The following is a 14348-nucleotide window of genomic DNA, read 5'->3' as shown; positions in this document are numbered from 1 at the left end:
CGATGAATCAGAACATCTTTTATTAAATAAAAATTGTTTATTTAGGTACCATTTACGTGTTTTATTGGAACTACTAGTCTAAAATAATATAATATACGCTTATGCGTGGAATACCTATTACACATTTTGCTGAAGTCATCACGGGGTCTTGTTTTCAAATTGTTTATGGTTTCGTACGCAAATTACTTACGTGACTGCCAACGTTTCTTTGACTCACCGAATTTGTATAACTACGGCAGTATGCATATTGCAATGACATAATAATATTATTATTATCATTGGGCATTGGCATAATCAATATTCAACTATTCAAGGGTGTGGTGGTTTTGATATTGCAAGTGTTCCGTTTACACTCACACTCGATTACACCAAGCTTAATATATGCGCGAAAAGACGGCGCGAGCGGATTGTGTATCAAACCGTGTCAACTGAAATAGACAATTAATGAATGATAATCGCAATTTATTGATGGTATGTCGTACTATGTGCAACGTATTGTCCGCAAAATTTGAATGAATAAATAACTCTTAAGTGATCGGATTATTATAATAATATACGATTCAATTTAATCTATACGACTACATAACACTACATAACTATACATTATACATTATACAATATATATATATATGTAAATTGACGCATATATGAACGAGCCTTGAACGACCAAGTGTTGGGCATATTTTAAGAATTATTATAGTTTGTTATTCGAGATTAATACTTTCGAGAAATTAATTCATTCAAGGTTTGTATTAGTGTGGCTTATGGGTTTGTGGACAGAAAAAACGTGCACCGTAATGGTACTTAAAAATGTACGGGACAATTATTGAGGAAATCTTGAAAAAAAAATACAACCCTAAGATAACTATTTTAGGTTCTAAACACAAACACAATAATTGACTTCAAGCCGGCATACGAGAAGAAAGTGTATAATATATATCTAGTCGTTTAAGCAAATTAAATGTGCTAAACTGTATCCATGTGTTTGTATTGTTGAATCATTGGGTTTTTACAGTATAGGTAGTATATACCGTTTTGTAATAACAGTTATTTATGTCGTTCTCCTTTCAATGCAAGCTTTAACTTCCCACATTGATTTCTAAGATCATTATCATTATAATAATAATATATGTTACCTATTATAACTATATATAAGTATTATAACAACGACAATGCACAACCTACACATTACGATTTCCAAAATGTCGAATTTGAAGTTATACATAATATTATACTTACAGTCTACAGAATATTATAAATTACCACATAGACTAAATCTATATATTTTTTAAGATTAAAATATTTCATTACTTTTATCAACATATCCATCTGAGTTGTGATAAAATGAAGCGAATATTGATACCTACTTCAACCATATTGCTCACTGACTGACTGATAAAATATCAGTTTATCAAAATTACTTATTTAAAATGCTTTCTCTTACATTGGTAGGTCTATTTTAATATTTCATACATAGGTATACCTATCAAATTTTTAATGTATTTTTTGTATTTGACTCGTTAACATCTTACATCTTTATTAAACTTACTATAATTTATGATCTTCTTCTTTAGAATATAATAAAATGTTTTATTTTACATCGTTTTACTCGATATAATGGACATGTAGGTATGTGCAACTTTTGATTTTATTATTCGGCCTAAAACTTATATAACTATAGTAAGGAGTAACTACTTAATACGAACGTAAGATAATAATACAATAAGATTACACGATAAAAACTAAAATATACGGTTTAATGGTTTAACTATTGATTTATAAATACTCTAAGTTTAAATACTACCTATCTGAATATGTATTTATATCCATAAATAAAATAAATGCGAATCGCAATCATCTTGATCAATATTTGCACTAGTATTCAAATCTGGAAAACTTTAAGGTAAGTATTTTTTGTAAATGTAGGTACCTATATACTATTAAACAAATAATTACATTATTATATAATGTACATAGGTAAACAATATACCAATAATATACGTTAGGTAGTCGTTACTTCGCTTCACTTACTCATTTTATAATACGCAAACATAATATATGGGTACCTATACAGCTATACATTATATTATATAGGTATCCGACAAACTAACGTTATATCATACTCGTTCTCGTTTTCCGTTTCCAAACACAATTTATTATTTACAGACCGGTAGTGTCGATCCGCGTAGTCGAAACTATATTAATAAATAAGCAAACATATTATTTTACTTGCCTATACCTATATAATATATTAATATATACGATATATATGTATGTTTAATATGTTTATATTGGTGTACGAATTATACTAAGTAGGGGAACACTCGGGAAACCGGTTTTCCATTGGAAACTTTTAGTTCAACTCGGTACTGTGGCGTGCGTGAAAAGAAATGCAACGAAAGTGAAAACTATTACAACTTGATCCTCAAACCGACGCTGCGCATTATGTGGCGATTGGCAAAAATTAAAAAAACTACCTATACCTGCCGACTGTTGTCCACCTGAGATCTAGGTATATATTTATACGAATAACAATATTTATTATTTATCATCTCAATAATAATAATATCAGAAATAATAAGATCAGTAATCGATATATTTTTATTTCTATTGTTTAAATGATCAAGAGTATTAAAAAATGTCAGTGCTCCGCGACGAGACTTATTTTACAGCCATTATATCCAATTATTTTTACTTCTCTGCTGTTTATCTCTTTATTGAAATTATTTCAATTTGGTTTTTAATTTCTCCGTCGTGATGTAGTCGTTTACACTTAACTTTTTTTGTATAACACGCGGAACAATTTTACTTATGTGTGTTATGTAATAATATTGAAACATCTAGTTTTACTACAGGAATAATAGTGTTAAAAGAAACGTGATAAGAATTATAAAGAGTTGCAGGTACATTTATGTTTTTAAGTCGTTTGTAAATATGGTAAATGGAATAGTTATTTTTCGGTAAACCTGTACATTGTACGGGACTGACCTTCATGAATAATAAAAAATACTATTTCAAATTGTGTAATGGCTAACGAGTAATGAGTAATTAATAATTGGTAATAAAAATGACTATAAAAAAAACATTTATAATAGATATATATATTACGTTAAACCTTTATTTTGAGTTAGTTGATTTCTTTAATTACCTATATTGTAATATTATTTTATCCCGCTTTAGCATTTATATTATGTTTGCCCATTTAAGGTTGTTTCTATAAGTGCATTTCTACATTTATTGATTAATATATAATTTTACATTACCTTGACGCATTCTGTTGACGCATTTCGTATAATATATTACGGAACAAATCAGCCGTGATCCAGACTGATGAACCAGAGATTTTATTGGATGACTAATGCGAAGTCCATTCCCCAAATAAATTATACCAACACATTAGACATTTAAAATACATAACATGCAATATATGAATTATGTCATACTAAAAAATATTAACAATTATCATGCAATATCGTAGGAAAATATGAAATAATTTTTATCGAATTAGGCATACGATTAGGATTCTTAGATCTGTATTGATTTCATAAAATCTTCAATGTCTGACACCACCCATTAAAAGTCCCTATTTAACTTCTTAATATTATAATTGGGGAAAAATAGAGTAGAAACGTTACCCAGAGTTTTACCACCCACTGCCACCCCCACCAGACACAATTTGAGCTCTGGAGTAGGTACACTTGAAAGTTGAAACCAACATATAACAGAGCGACTTCCCTAAGCCCTAAGGTTTATATAAATAATTATTGATACTTAGTTAACTATATAGTTTAATAATATGAATACAAGTTTTTGTCATTTATATATTAAGTAGATTTTTCAATGATACCATCGACTGTGTATACAATATACAGAGTGTATCTTGTTATTTTTTTTTTTAGCGTGTCATTAGATTACCGATTCAAATAGTTAAGTGTATCAAAAAGTAGTTATAAGAAAAAAATTATTTAGCTCTTGTAAATTAAACCTATACCAATTAATTAAATTAAAAGTATTAATGCATATTTTACTTTTCTTTAGAGGACCATAGTTAATAAACTAGCGAACCAAAATTGATGATTTGACTATCAAAATTTTCAGAAAAAAAGCTTTACCAGAATCCATTAAAAATATAGTGGTTACCATTTGAAAAAATAAATTTGATTTTGCTATTGGTACACCTGCGTGTTTAAACATTTTGAAATTGTTATAAAAAAATTGCCTGTTAAAAATAAAGAAATACGTCTATTTTTGTTTTAACGAAATTCCATATCATCGTTCCATAATCGTTAAAAAAACCCCGCGTACAATGACATAAGATACACCCTGTATAATATATTTAAGTATAGAAGTATATTATAGTTTTAATTGACATTTAAGTATACCGAGTGGTGTTTTATTCGCGCATATTGCGATTGTGATTTTGACGTAAACAACTGTCTGAAGATACGTACCTACCTACTTGTATTTTGCACCCTACAAACTTGATGCAAAATTTTTCAAAATAGTTGCAAACAATTATAAATTATTAGTAAATAATTGTAAATTTAATGAGGTGGCCTGCAGCGAGCGATCAGATTTAAATCAGATCTAACAAGGCACAGCCTCGGCGCCGTCTATGACTGGTAGAAAACGTTTATATTTCGTCACCCGCCTGAAACGAGACTGACAACTTCAAAAGTTCGGATGTTTGTGCAGCCAACAGCTGAAGAAAGGACATTTCAAATGCTGAAATGGGCTAAACGAAACTTTCGGCGTACCAACCTTCTTCAAATTATAGTTTAAGTATGATTTTTTTCATAAAATATTAATTTTGTATATGAAGTACCTACCAAGATATATTATTATATGTTAGGTCAATTATGACATTTTTGTCATTGTCAGAACATGATATAATATAAAGCAAATTAAATTTGTTTTAATAAATGTACAGCATTTTATTAAAATATAGTGCCATGCAATTTTCCAAGTTTTTTCCTATTACCGTGTATTAGTTCTATAAAATATGATTTCTTCTCTTCGTTATCTTTATTAGTTTATTCTTTATTACATCGTATATTCGTATTATATTTCTAAATCAACGATAGGTAATGAGTAATGTCTAATGACTAATGATAAAGTAATATACTTGTCTTGTATGCTGAGTTCCATAAAAAATATCGATTAATTTAATGATTTACTAAAATTTAATGGTCCAATCATGCGGCTACTTGCTACTAAGTCTTGAATAAGGGATCATTAGCTTAGACCATTGATTAATTAAATCATTAAACAATGATTGTTTATGAAACTCAGAATTATACTTAAACAAACTACAATTAAATATAAAATGGTATACCTTTACGGGTGTACGGCTGTACCTACCTAATAATACAATAACGTGCATTTTGATGAAATACAGTTTAAAATTTTATATTATTATAATATTATAATATTTTAACACCAAAAACCCTGAAACGTGAAATTTTGTGAAAAATAAAACGTTGCGTTTTTTAATTAATCTACTTGAAACGCGGACTTGAAACACGCGATAAAAAGTTGCATCTACAAAGTATCCACGCATTGCTCAGTCTTTGCTGATAACTAATATAGATACAAACACACAAGCATAATATTATTCAAAATGACAAACGGTTGTTGTGTTGCCTACAAGTACAATATTGAGGGACGGGTTTTCGCCATTTATTTTTAATATTAATATAGTTATATACCTAGCATTTCAAAATATATATTATTTTACTTATAATGCTTAAGTGTGACAGTATTTAAATACATTTTTATTTTTCATGTTATTTCATTTTATTTTTATTGGGAATTAGCAGCCTCTAGGACCATCTCGTCATATGCCCAGGCCTTCCATCCATCCCGATCTATCGCTCGTGCTTTACCATCCGTTCATCATCCTATATACTGTAACACTCTTACTAACACGATAATATTATTCCCTAAAGTATTTACTACATATTAATGTATTGAACTTTTAACAATTATTAATAATTTTGAAAAGGTTTATTCGAATTTATTGAATGTTAACAAAATATAATCATTTTTTACTGGGTTTAAGAAAAATTTTAGTGAAGTAAAACATAAAATAGGCATGTAAGTATATAAAAATATAGATATAAAATACTTCATTATTTACATTAGTTAATAACAAAAACCAATAAAAATTTGTGAATATGGAGACATTCAATGATTGGTGAATAACGATTTTACGTTTTCTAAAAAAATAGAGATATAATAAGTGTTATCTATGAAATCCTATATACCTTTTCGAATTCATCCATTTAATTTTATAAACATTTGATCTTAAAATTATTTTATTGTGATATTTTGGTGAGCGTCAACAAATAGAATTGTAATTAATATCAAATGACAAACATTAAAATTAAATTTGAAATATTTTGTAGAAGAGGGTTTACTGTTTCAAACACATTTGTAATGTTTTAATCGTGTTCCAAACCAAAATTCATAGAATTGACTACAAACTACAAGGTACGAAGTGAGTATATTATGCTTTATACTATACATATTACAGCTGTAGTCTCTCGAGATCATAAAGGTTTATACATAGTACTCGCGATTCACGTTTGAATATCCCATCTAAATACACCAGCAATGATATCCGTCTTGGGCTTTGATGATACCTAACCTGCAGTGTCCTGTATAAAATGTATAAATGTCTCTGGTTACCTATGTAACTAAGATGATGACATAATGTAACCAGTATGTATTTAATACTTTTATCTATCTATTTAAATTCTAAATTGTAAATGATTCGGAAACTACTAACTAGTTTGAGACTACTGATACAATGGTATCTACTATCTAGTATAATAGTATAGCCGTATATGTATTTATATATCTATATTATATAAGATTCTCAGTATAGTTTAAAATAGTATATCTTTAGTGATTTTTAGAGAAATCTATAGCTTATAGGTATAGAATATTCTTTGAAATGGTAATATACTAATATATCTATTAACTTACTTAATTACCTACCTATATTATATCAGTTATAAATACTTTAAACAAAAATTAATTAAATACCTACCTATTAATTAGTTTGAAAACAGAAAACACCCTTCACCAATTAGTGTCAATTGTTTAACCTCAACATAAAATATTAAGACATCATATCATCACTTTTTAAGCCTCAATGGAGATATCCCGGAAGTTTTAAGATGTGTGTGTCGTTTATGAGTGGATATGGATTTAAAAAAAAAATCGTGGTTCCTTTTTCGATAGTACCTATTCTCGTACATAAGTCGTTTTGAAATAAGGATAATCAGGTATAATGAACATGGAACATTTGTAATTTTGTAAAGAACTATATTTTAAAAACGTCGAGTACGTTAAACATTTAACATTTAACAGTTGGCTTAAAATAAGTGGAGTTGAAAATCATAATATAATATGATCCAAAATTCCGATAGGCTTAATGCACATGTCTTTGTGGACTTTGAAGCAATTTAACATATATTTTGAAAGATACAATATTATATGATGCCACTTCATCTTTCTTATACAAAATATATTTAGAGAAGAATAAAAACATTTTAATATCTGCTTGAAAATGCATAGGCGAGATTGGCTTAATATGACATACTATTTTGTAATTGGTAACATAAAAAATAGCAGGTAGGTACCTATCATTAGTTAACAGTATAGTGGCGTAGACATGATTTCTGAAAGGGGGGGGGGGGGGGGAGATCAAAAAAGAAAACGACATAGCTGAATGCCTAAATGGGAGGAGAAAATTGGAAAATTGCCCACCCTCTCAAAACGTTTTACCAAGGTCATAAAAAGCCAATGGGGGGGATCTAAACCCCCATGTCCCCTCCCTTGTATACGTCACTTAATTTAACAGTAAATAACAAAGCTTAATAAAAGTATACTATCGCTATGTCATATATTTATATTGCTCAAGGTAGTAATTTTGCAATATATTAATACATAATACGTAATATAATATAAATAAGTAAATATTTTTTTCTTCACACTTAACAAGTTATTTTTTGATCGTCAATTATTTAGAATTAAAGTTATACCAGTTAAATTAAAATTCACATTTAAACTTCTTACAATAAAAAAACACTGATTTTAAAAATTCTTAATTTATAAGATTCCCTATACTGTAAAATATATTATAACCAGTAATTTCAACCAGTAATCAATTGATCGATACATTTGAATACAAGCGCAATATTTGTATATTGGCCGTAAAATATAAGAGGCGCAATTGGTACACTGGTCTTAACAAAAACTTTGTTTTAGGCGCAATTGGTCCATGCCCCTATCTTCTATAGTCTATACTATTATGTGCATTGTGCCATTGTACTTGATATATTTCTATAGTTTTATAATATACTATATCAAGCTGACAAACCATCAAGGCTTTCAATAAAAGGTATTACAGACTAGACATTTAAAAACATTTATTATTTAGCGCCAAAATTGTTCGTCGTACGTGATAACATTATTCATCGGGCATCGGTGAACAACGGACGTTGGCCAGCCTGTGTCTGTAATTTATTATTTGATAAGCGACGTCGTATACTCGTGTACTTTTCTTCACAAATCTGAACTCACATTTCTTCCGAGTGAATTCGTAAACGCCGAAATTTCATACGAACAACTTTTGGTCTGCGCACAACCGAAAGGTAAGTCTTGTACAAATAATTTTATTTTCAAGCAGTTCATTGAATAAGTTTAAAGAATACTAAGTTAACAATGTCACGGTTGTTAACTGGTGTTCGGATAAAACCGTACGCATACGCGTCAACGATTGTTAATATGTTATAACTTGTTTTGTCTACGACCACATTTTAATTGGAGTGGTTTCTGTTTTTTTGGTACTTATTGGATAGCTATTACGATTTATGAGAATTCATATGTATTAACTAAATTTTTGAGTGTGACGTAAAACCCTAAGGCACGTTTTGAAAAGTGTTTTGAGGTTATGTTGACATGTTAATTATTTAGGTACTAATTTCATTTTTCAGAACACATCAACATGCAAATTTTCGTGAAAACCCTTACAGGGAAGACCATCACCCTTGAGGTCGAGTCTTCAGACACTATCGAAAATGTCAAAGCCAAAATCCAAGATAAAGAAGGTATCCCACCCGATCAACAACGTTTGATCTTCGCCGGCAAGCAGCTTGAAGATGGACGTACATTGTCTGATTATAACATCCAAAAGGGTATGCTTTCATAACAATTGTACACATCATTATATGATAATAATTAATATGAGATTTATGTGTATTCGATAAGCACTAAGGGCCGTTCTTACAATGTCCGGTAAAGTGTCGGTTAACGCTAACCGGATGATAACAGATATTATTACCGGCAGAATTCCGCCGGTTAAGTGTCGGTTAACTTTAACCGGAGGTCGTAAGAACCAGCCTAATAAGTATAAGAAAAATACTACAATATACCTAATATTTTATGGTTAATTATATTAATGATTTACCTAGTTTTTACTCATTTTAATTTGATAAATATGAGGTACAATGATTTTATATAAAATTTATTTTATAACGTTTTCTATTTGAGAAGATTAAGACTAAGGCCGGGTACACACCAAATGGGCGGCCAGGTTTTTGCAGTGGGTCGTGGCAGTTTTTTGTTTCACTGCATAGTGTGTGCCAGGGCAAAAAATAATTATTTTTTCAATTGTCCATTTTTGTAACTATTTTATTCTATATTAAACACAAATAACACTGCACTTTTGTTTTAATATTAATTAATTTTTCAATGAAAAGAAGATAAACTTTATTAAATTTATTTATTCCAAATATTATGTACAGACATCACTTTATTATTCGAAAATTTCATATATGGAACTAAATGTACCTAAGTACCTATTAGTTATTACTGTAAATATTTTTAATTTTAGACAAATTATATTTTGTTGTAGAGCTATAAATATTAAATTGTAATTATATTTCTTTGGAAAATATCTAAAATACTTAAATCATTTTATTATGTACTTTTGAAATTTATTTCTTATAGATCTTGCCTATTATAATCTAAGGAAATTAATATATATTTTTTTTTATTTAGAATCTACATTGCATTTGGTATTACGTCTGCGTGGTGGTGTTATTGAGCCCACTCTTCGTTTGTTGGCCCAGAAATACAACTGTGATAAAATGATTTGCCGTAAATGCTATGCTCGTCTTCACCCAAGAGCAACTAACTGTCGTAAGAAGAAGTGTGGACACACAAACAACTTGCGCCCAAAGAAGAAGTTGAAGTAAACGCATTTTGCTTGTACTCCGAGGAAAACTACAAACAGTTTCTTGGTTTTAAATTTTATCATTCAATTGTAAAATTACAAATTTATAAAACATAAATAAACTAAAAATAATAAAAGTATGTCTTGGTGATTTATTTTTGACAAATTATTATTCTCATATGATATTCTTAAATTATAATTAATTTATATCTTCTAAATATTCTTTTTATGGTTTATCTTATGTAATTGGGTACCTACTTCACAAATAACAACTTATTTAAAATCAAGTTCAGAGTTCAGAATAGTATTATTAATAGTCTAATATAGAAATTTCAATGCTGGGAATCGTTAAATATAATTATTTCAAATTTTCTCTATTTTCTATTATTATTTTTGATTGGCACTGATTTATTTAAATTTATTTATGATAATTAGTTTATGAATGCTTTGAAAATTTACAGTATGTGTCAATAATAGGTACGATTAAAGATAATAAAAGCTTCTAGAGTATCGTTGATAATAAAAGAAACTATAAGCATCATTAAATTGTTTCTAATCATAGTTCGTTGGGCAACCATTCTATCTTTAATTGTGATAATAAGTAACACAGTGTTATATGTCTTAAAGAAGAGCTCAAAATATAATGGGGTTTGTATTGTAAGAGTACGTAATATGGTCTTATGGATATACCATAATGCGCATATTGATAAATAAATAAACCCAAGGATGTACAGTGTAATTTAAATAAAAATATAAAAATAAGGCGATTCAAAGTAAAACAAATACATGATGGATAGAATATTTTTAAATGTTAATTTATAATTTTGAAAAATTGAGTTGCAATTTGAGAGCATGTCATACCCATATGAGTAGTCTTCCAAATGTGTGAAATTGAAACACCATAATATAAGCAAAATCAATTTTGTAATTATACTAAATTTACATATCAAAATTAAAGCCAAAAACATAAAAAAAATATCTGTATGTTATTTTATGATTTTTAATTTTTGATAATTTTTAAATTTCATTATTTTACAAACTTGCTTTAATATAATTGCGTAACTTACTGACATTTTATCATGTAATTGTCAAATTACAAATGTATAAAACAAATAATATACTAAACACAATAACTTGCAGAAAAATGTAAATATAAAAAAAACTCATTTGCAATACAATATTTATTTATAATACAATCACAGATAATGTTTTTACCTTTAAAGTGATAATATATCAGTTCACTTTTATACATGGACTAAGATCTTAGTCTGTGCTCTTATATTAAAAACCCTTTGACATGATTAAAACTTAAAACAGGAATAACCACAGATTTTTGTTAGCATCAAGAATTTGAGATATTTGGGAGTATACAGCTACTGTTAACTTATGTAAGGTCTTAATATTATATTTAGCTTAACTATGTTAACATAACCTATGTCTCTTCAAGGCTATCCAGCTATGTTGATATTAATATTAAATAGTTATGAAACCAACATAAAACTTGGAACTAGTTGGAAGTAAGATTGAATAAATTAAGTACTTGGTAAAATAGTGATTTAGGTACATAAAATGAAAAAGTATTAACCTATGCATAATCAACTAATGGAAAAATAAAGCCTAGTCCATATACAGTTACCTTATAGTCACAAATAAAATAACTTATGAGACATGTTTTACTGTTATTGCCTATATTGGTAATATTATTATACTTACCTGTTACCAAGTAATAACTAATTATTTAAAAGTGAATGTGAAATGCATCGCAGTAGGTCTGTGTACTGAATGTATATTTTTGTCTTTAAAGTCAAATTTTGTATGCTTAACTATGTAGTCATTACTTATAAATAGTGTTAGCATTTGTATCAATCTGCACATTTTTACTAGAATATAGGTCATATCTTATGCTAACAGCTAACTTCCAAGTAAGCACAAAATACCGAGCGATTCTTTTATCATTTAACACAAATTAATTCAAAGAGTATAAAATATGGTTTTTTTAAAAATATGTTGTACATGGTTTTAAGTCGTTAAAAAACATTTTTAAAATATTACTTTTTATTAAAAACGCTGTTTTGTAACGACATGAAACCATTTACCATGTAAAAAAAAAATATTTTCAAAAACATTAATACTTTTTAAATAATTAGTGTCTTACGACTTACACTTAAACTCTTACCTAAGTTAAATGTATAACTCGGTATATAATAATATATTATTTTAAGTGATTCAAAATACGAATTTTTTGTACTCTTTTAGAGCAAAAATATTTTACGGATATTTAAATACCTATACTTATCTATGATTTTACCTATTTTAAAATTTTAGACATGTTTGGTGTTTTGACGGGCTTATTTCGTACATTACACATACAAACTTCATGTACAGTTTAAAGAAAATAAAGGTTAACTTTATTTTGTAATGTAGGTACCAACTTTAAAAATTATAAAATGTTATTTTTTTTTAGAAACGCCAATAAACCTGGTAGTAAGACGTATTTTTAAATTAAAAAAAAAAAGTAAACGTATAAAATTATAATATTAGGAAAAGCAAAAAATATAAATTCTAAGTCAACCTAACTATTAAGGCTACCGTAGAAATATTTCTGGGGTAGTGTCGGAGGAGCAACAAATAATATTTTATCCACAACATGGCAACATAAATTCTAAGTCCGTGAGTTCATATCTATACCACGGTAACAATATACAGTGGCGCCGAAGTCTTAAAAATGTTGTCGGGCAAAAAATATTTGAAACGGCCCCAATTGCGTACCTACCTGAAGGGGTGGAGGACCGAGGAGGTATTGCTTTTTACCCTAAAATAATGATGTTCAGTTTTAAAAGAAAATTTAAATCACACTTTTTTGTACTCCCCAACAACCAAGACGGATTAGAGAAATATATTAAACATTTTAGTGCACAGTGCACACAATAAATGAACAAAATATTCTAGTTAGAAGAGTAGGCTGTAATACAGTTTGGCAAACAAACTTCGGCCCAATATGAAGCGGCCTCATGCTAAATTTTCAAAAGATGTCGGGCCATGGCTGGACCTCAATATAGGGTTCGGCGCCACTGACTACAGTATAAGTTATAACATAACATAAGTAGGTATATCATCTAAAGCGGGGCCTTGCAAATTTGAAATTAATAATTATAATATATTTATATATAGGACATAGGTAGGTATTAGGTAAATAATAATTATTATTATTTTACAATATCATTTTCATTCTATTTTTTTTTGTAAATCATAATATTATATGTAGGTATATTATAAATTATAATATAGGAAGTGTCATCGATGGCCCATGGGTGGCTCCTTTCATCAAAATTATGTTAATTGTCATATTTGTTACTTTTAGCCTGCGGGCTGTATGATCTAATAATAATCGCAAAAATACGTATTTGACAATCATTTTAGTAATCTTATCATCGACTGTCGTCTGTCGACGACCACAGTCTCGACGCAATTTCGGTAGACAACAGTGTTGTGTTTGTTAAATTTATGTTATTGAATACTATATTATACTATGTCTGTAAAACTATTAGTCGACAGCCTTTTTTGTGCCATGTTCAGCACATTCTTTGAATTTAATTGGTTCCAATGCTGCAGATACAACTCAAGAAGGCACAACATTTTTTTTTATGTGTCAAGCAATCTATAATTTCTTTTCTGTTTCAACATTCAGATGGAATATTTTGACTGATATTATCGAAAATAATCCAGGTTGTGTCAAAATAAAAAAACTATGTTCAACTCATTGGTCATCCAGGTACGATGTATGTAAAGCAATGTGTAATGGTTATGCACAAGTACTCAGTGCTTTAACTACTATTTGTGATGACGAAGAACAAAAAAAGATACAAGACACGAAGCTCGTTCAATTAAAAATAAAATTGAGAGTTTAAATTTTTGTTTTATGATTTGTATGTGGACAGTGGGACACCTATACCTACTTCAAGATTTAACGCAACAAATATAAGTTTACAGTCTATAGATATAGACCTAGCCACAGTTGTTACACTGTACGATCTTTAGAAAATATGTGCAAGACTTTTGAGAAAGATTTGATGTGTACTTAGAAACAAGCAAAAACGATGTG

At 28.6% G+C, this 14348-nt stretch overlaps 1 protein-coding gene across 1 annotated transcript; it reads left to right on the top strand.

Moving 5' to 3' along the window:
* Positions 1 to 8554: 8554 nt before the first annotated feature.
* On the top strand, positions 8555 to 10400 carry Rpl40 (ribosomal protein L40). The gene is made up of 3 exons (NM_001126212.2): positions 8555 to 8663; positions 9006 to 9206; positions 10072 to 10400. The coding sequence occupies exons 2-3, from the start codon at positions 9017 to 9019 to the stop codon at positions 10266 to 10268; spliced, it is 387 nt and encodes a 128-aa protein (NP_001119684.1). The 5' UTR covers positions 8555 to 8663; positions 9006 to 9016; the 3' UTR covers positions 10269 to 10400.
* The last annotated feature ends 3948 nt before the right edge of the window (positions 10401 to 14348 follow it).

This window comes from Acyrthosiphon pisum, chromosome A1 (assembly GCF_005508785.2).
Source record: "Acyrthosiphon pisum isolate AL4f chromosome A1, pea_aphid_22Mar2018_4r6ur, whole genome shotgun sequence".
NCBI classification, from domain to species: domain Eukaryota; kingdom Metazoa; phylum Arthropoda; class Insecta; order Hemiptera; family Aphididae; genus Acyrthosiphon; species Acyrthosiphon pisum.
This window is presented reverse-complemented; position numbering and strand designations above follow the sequence as displayed.

Coding starts and splice junctions, on each gene's coding strand:
- Rpl40 (NM_001126212.2), top strand. CDS start 9,017: ATGCAAATTTTCGTGAAAACCCTTACAGGGAAGACCATCACCCTTGAG. Junction 9,207..10,071: donor TGATTATAACATCCAAAAGG/GTATGCTTTCAT, acceptor TTTTTTATTTAG/AATCTACATTGCATTTGGTA.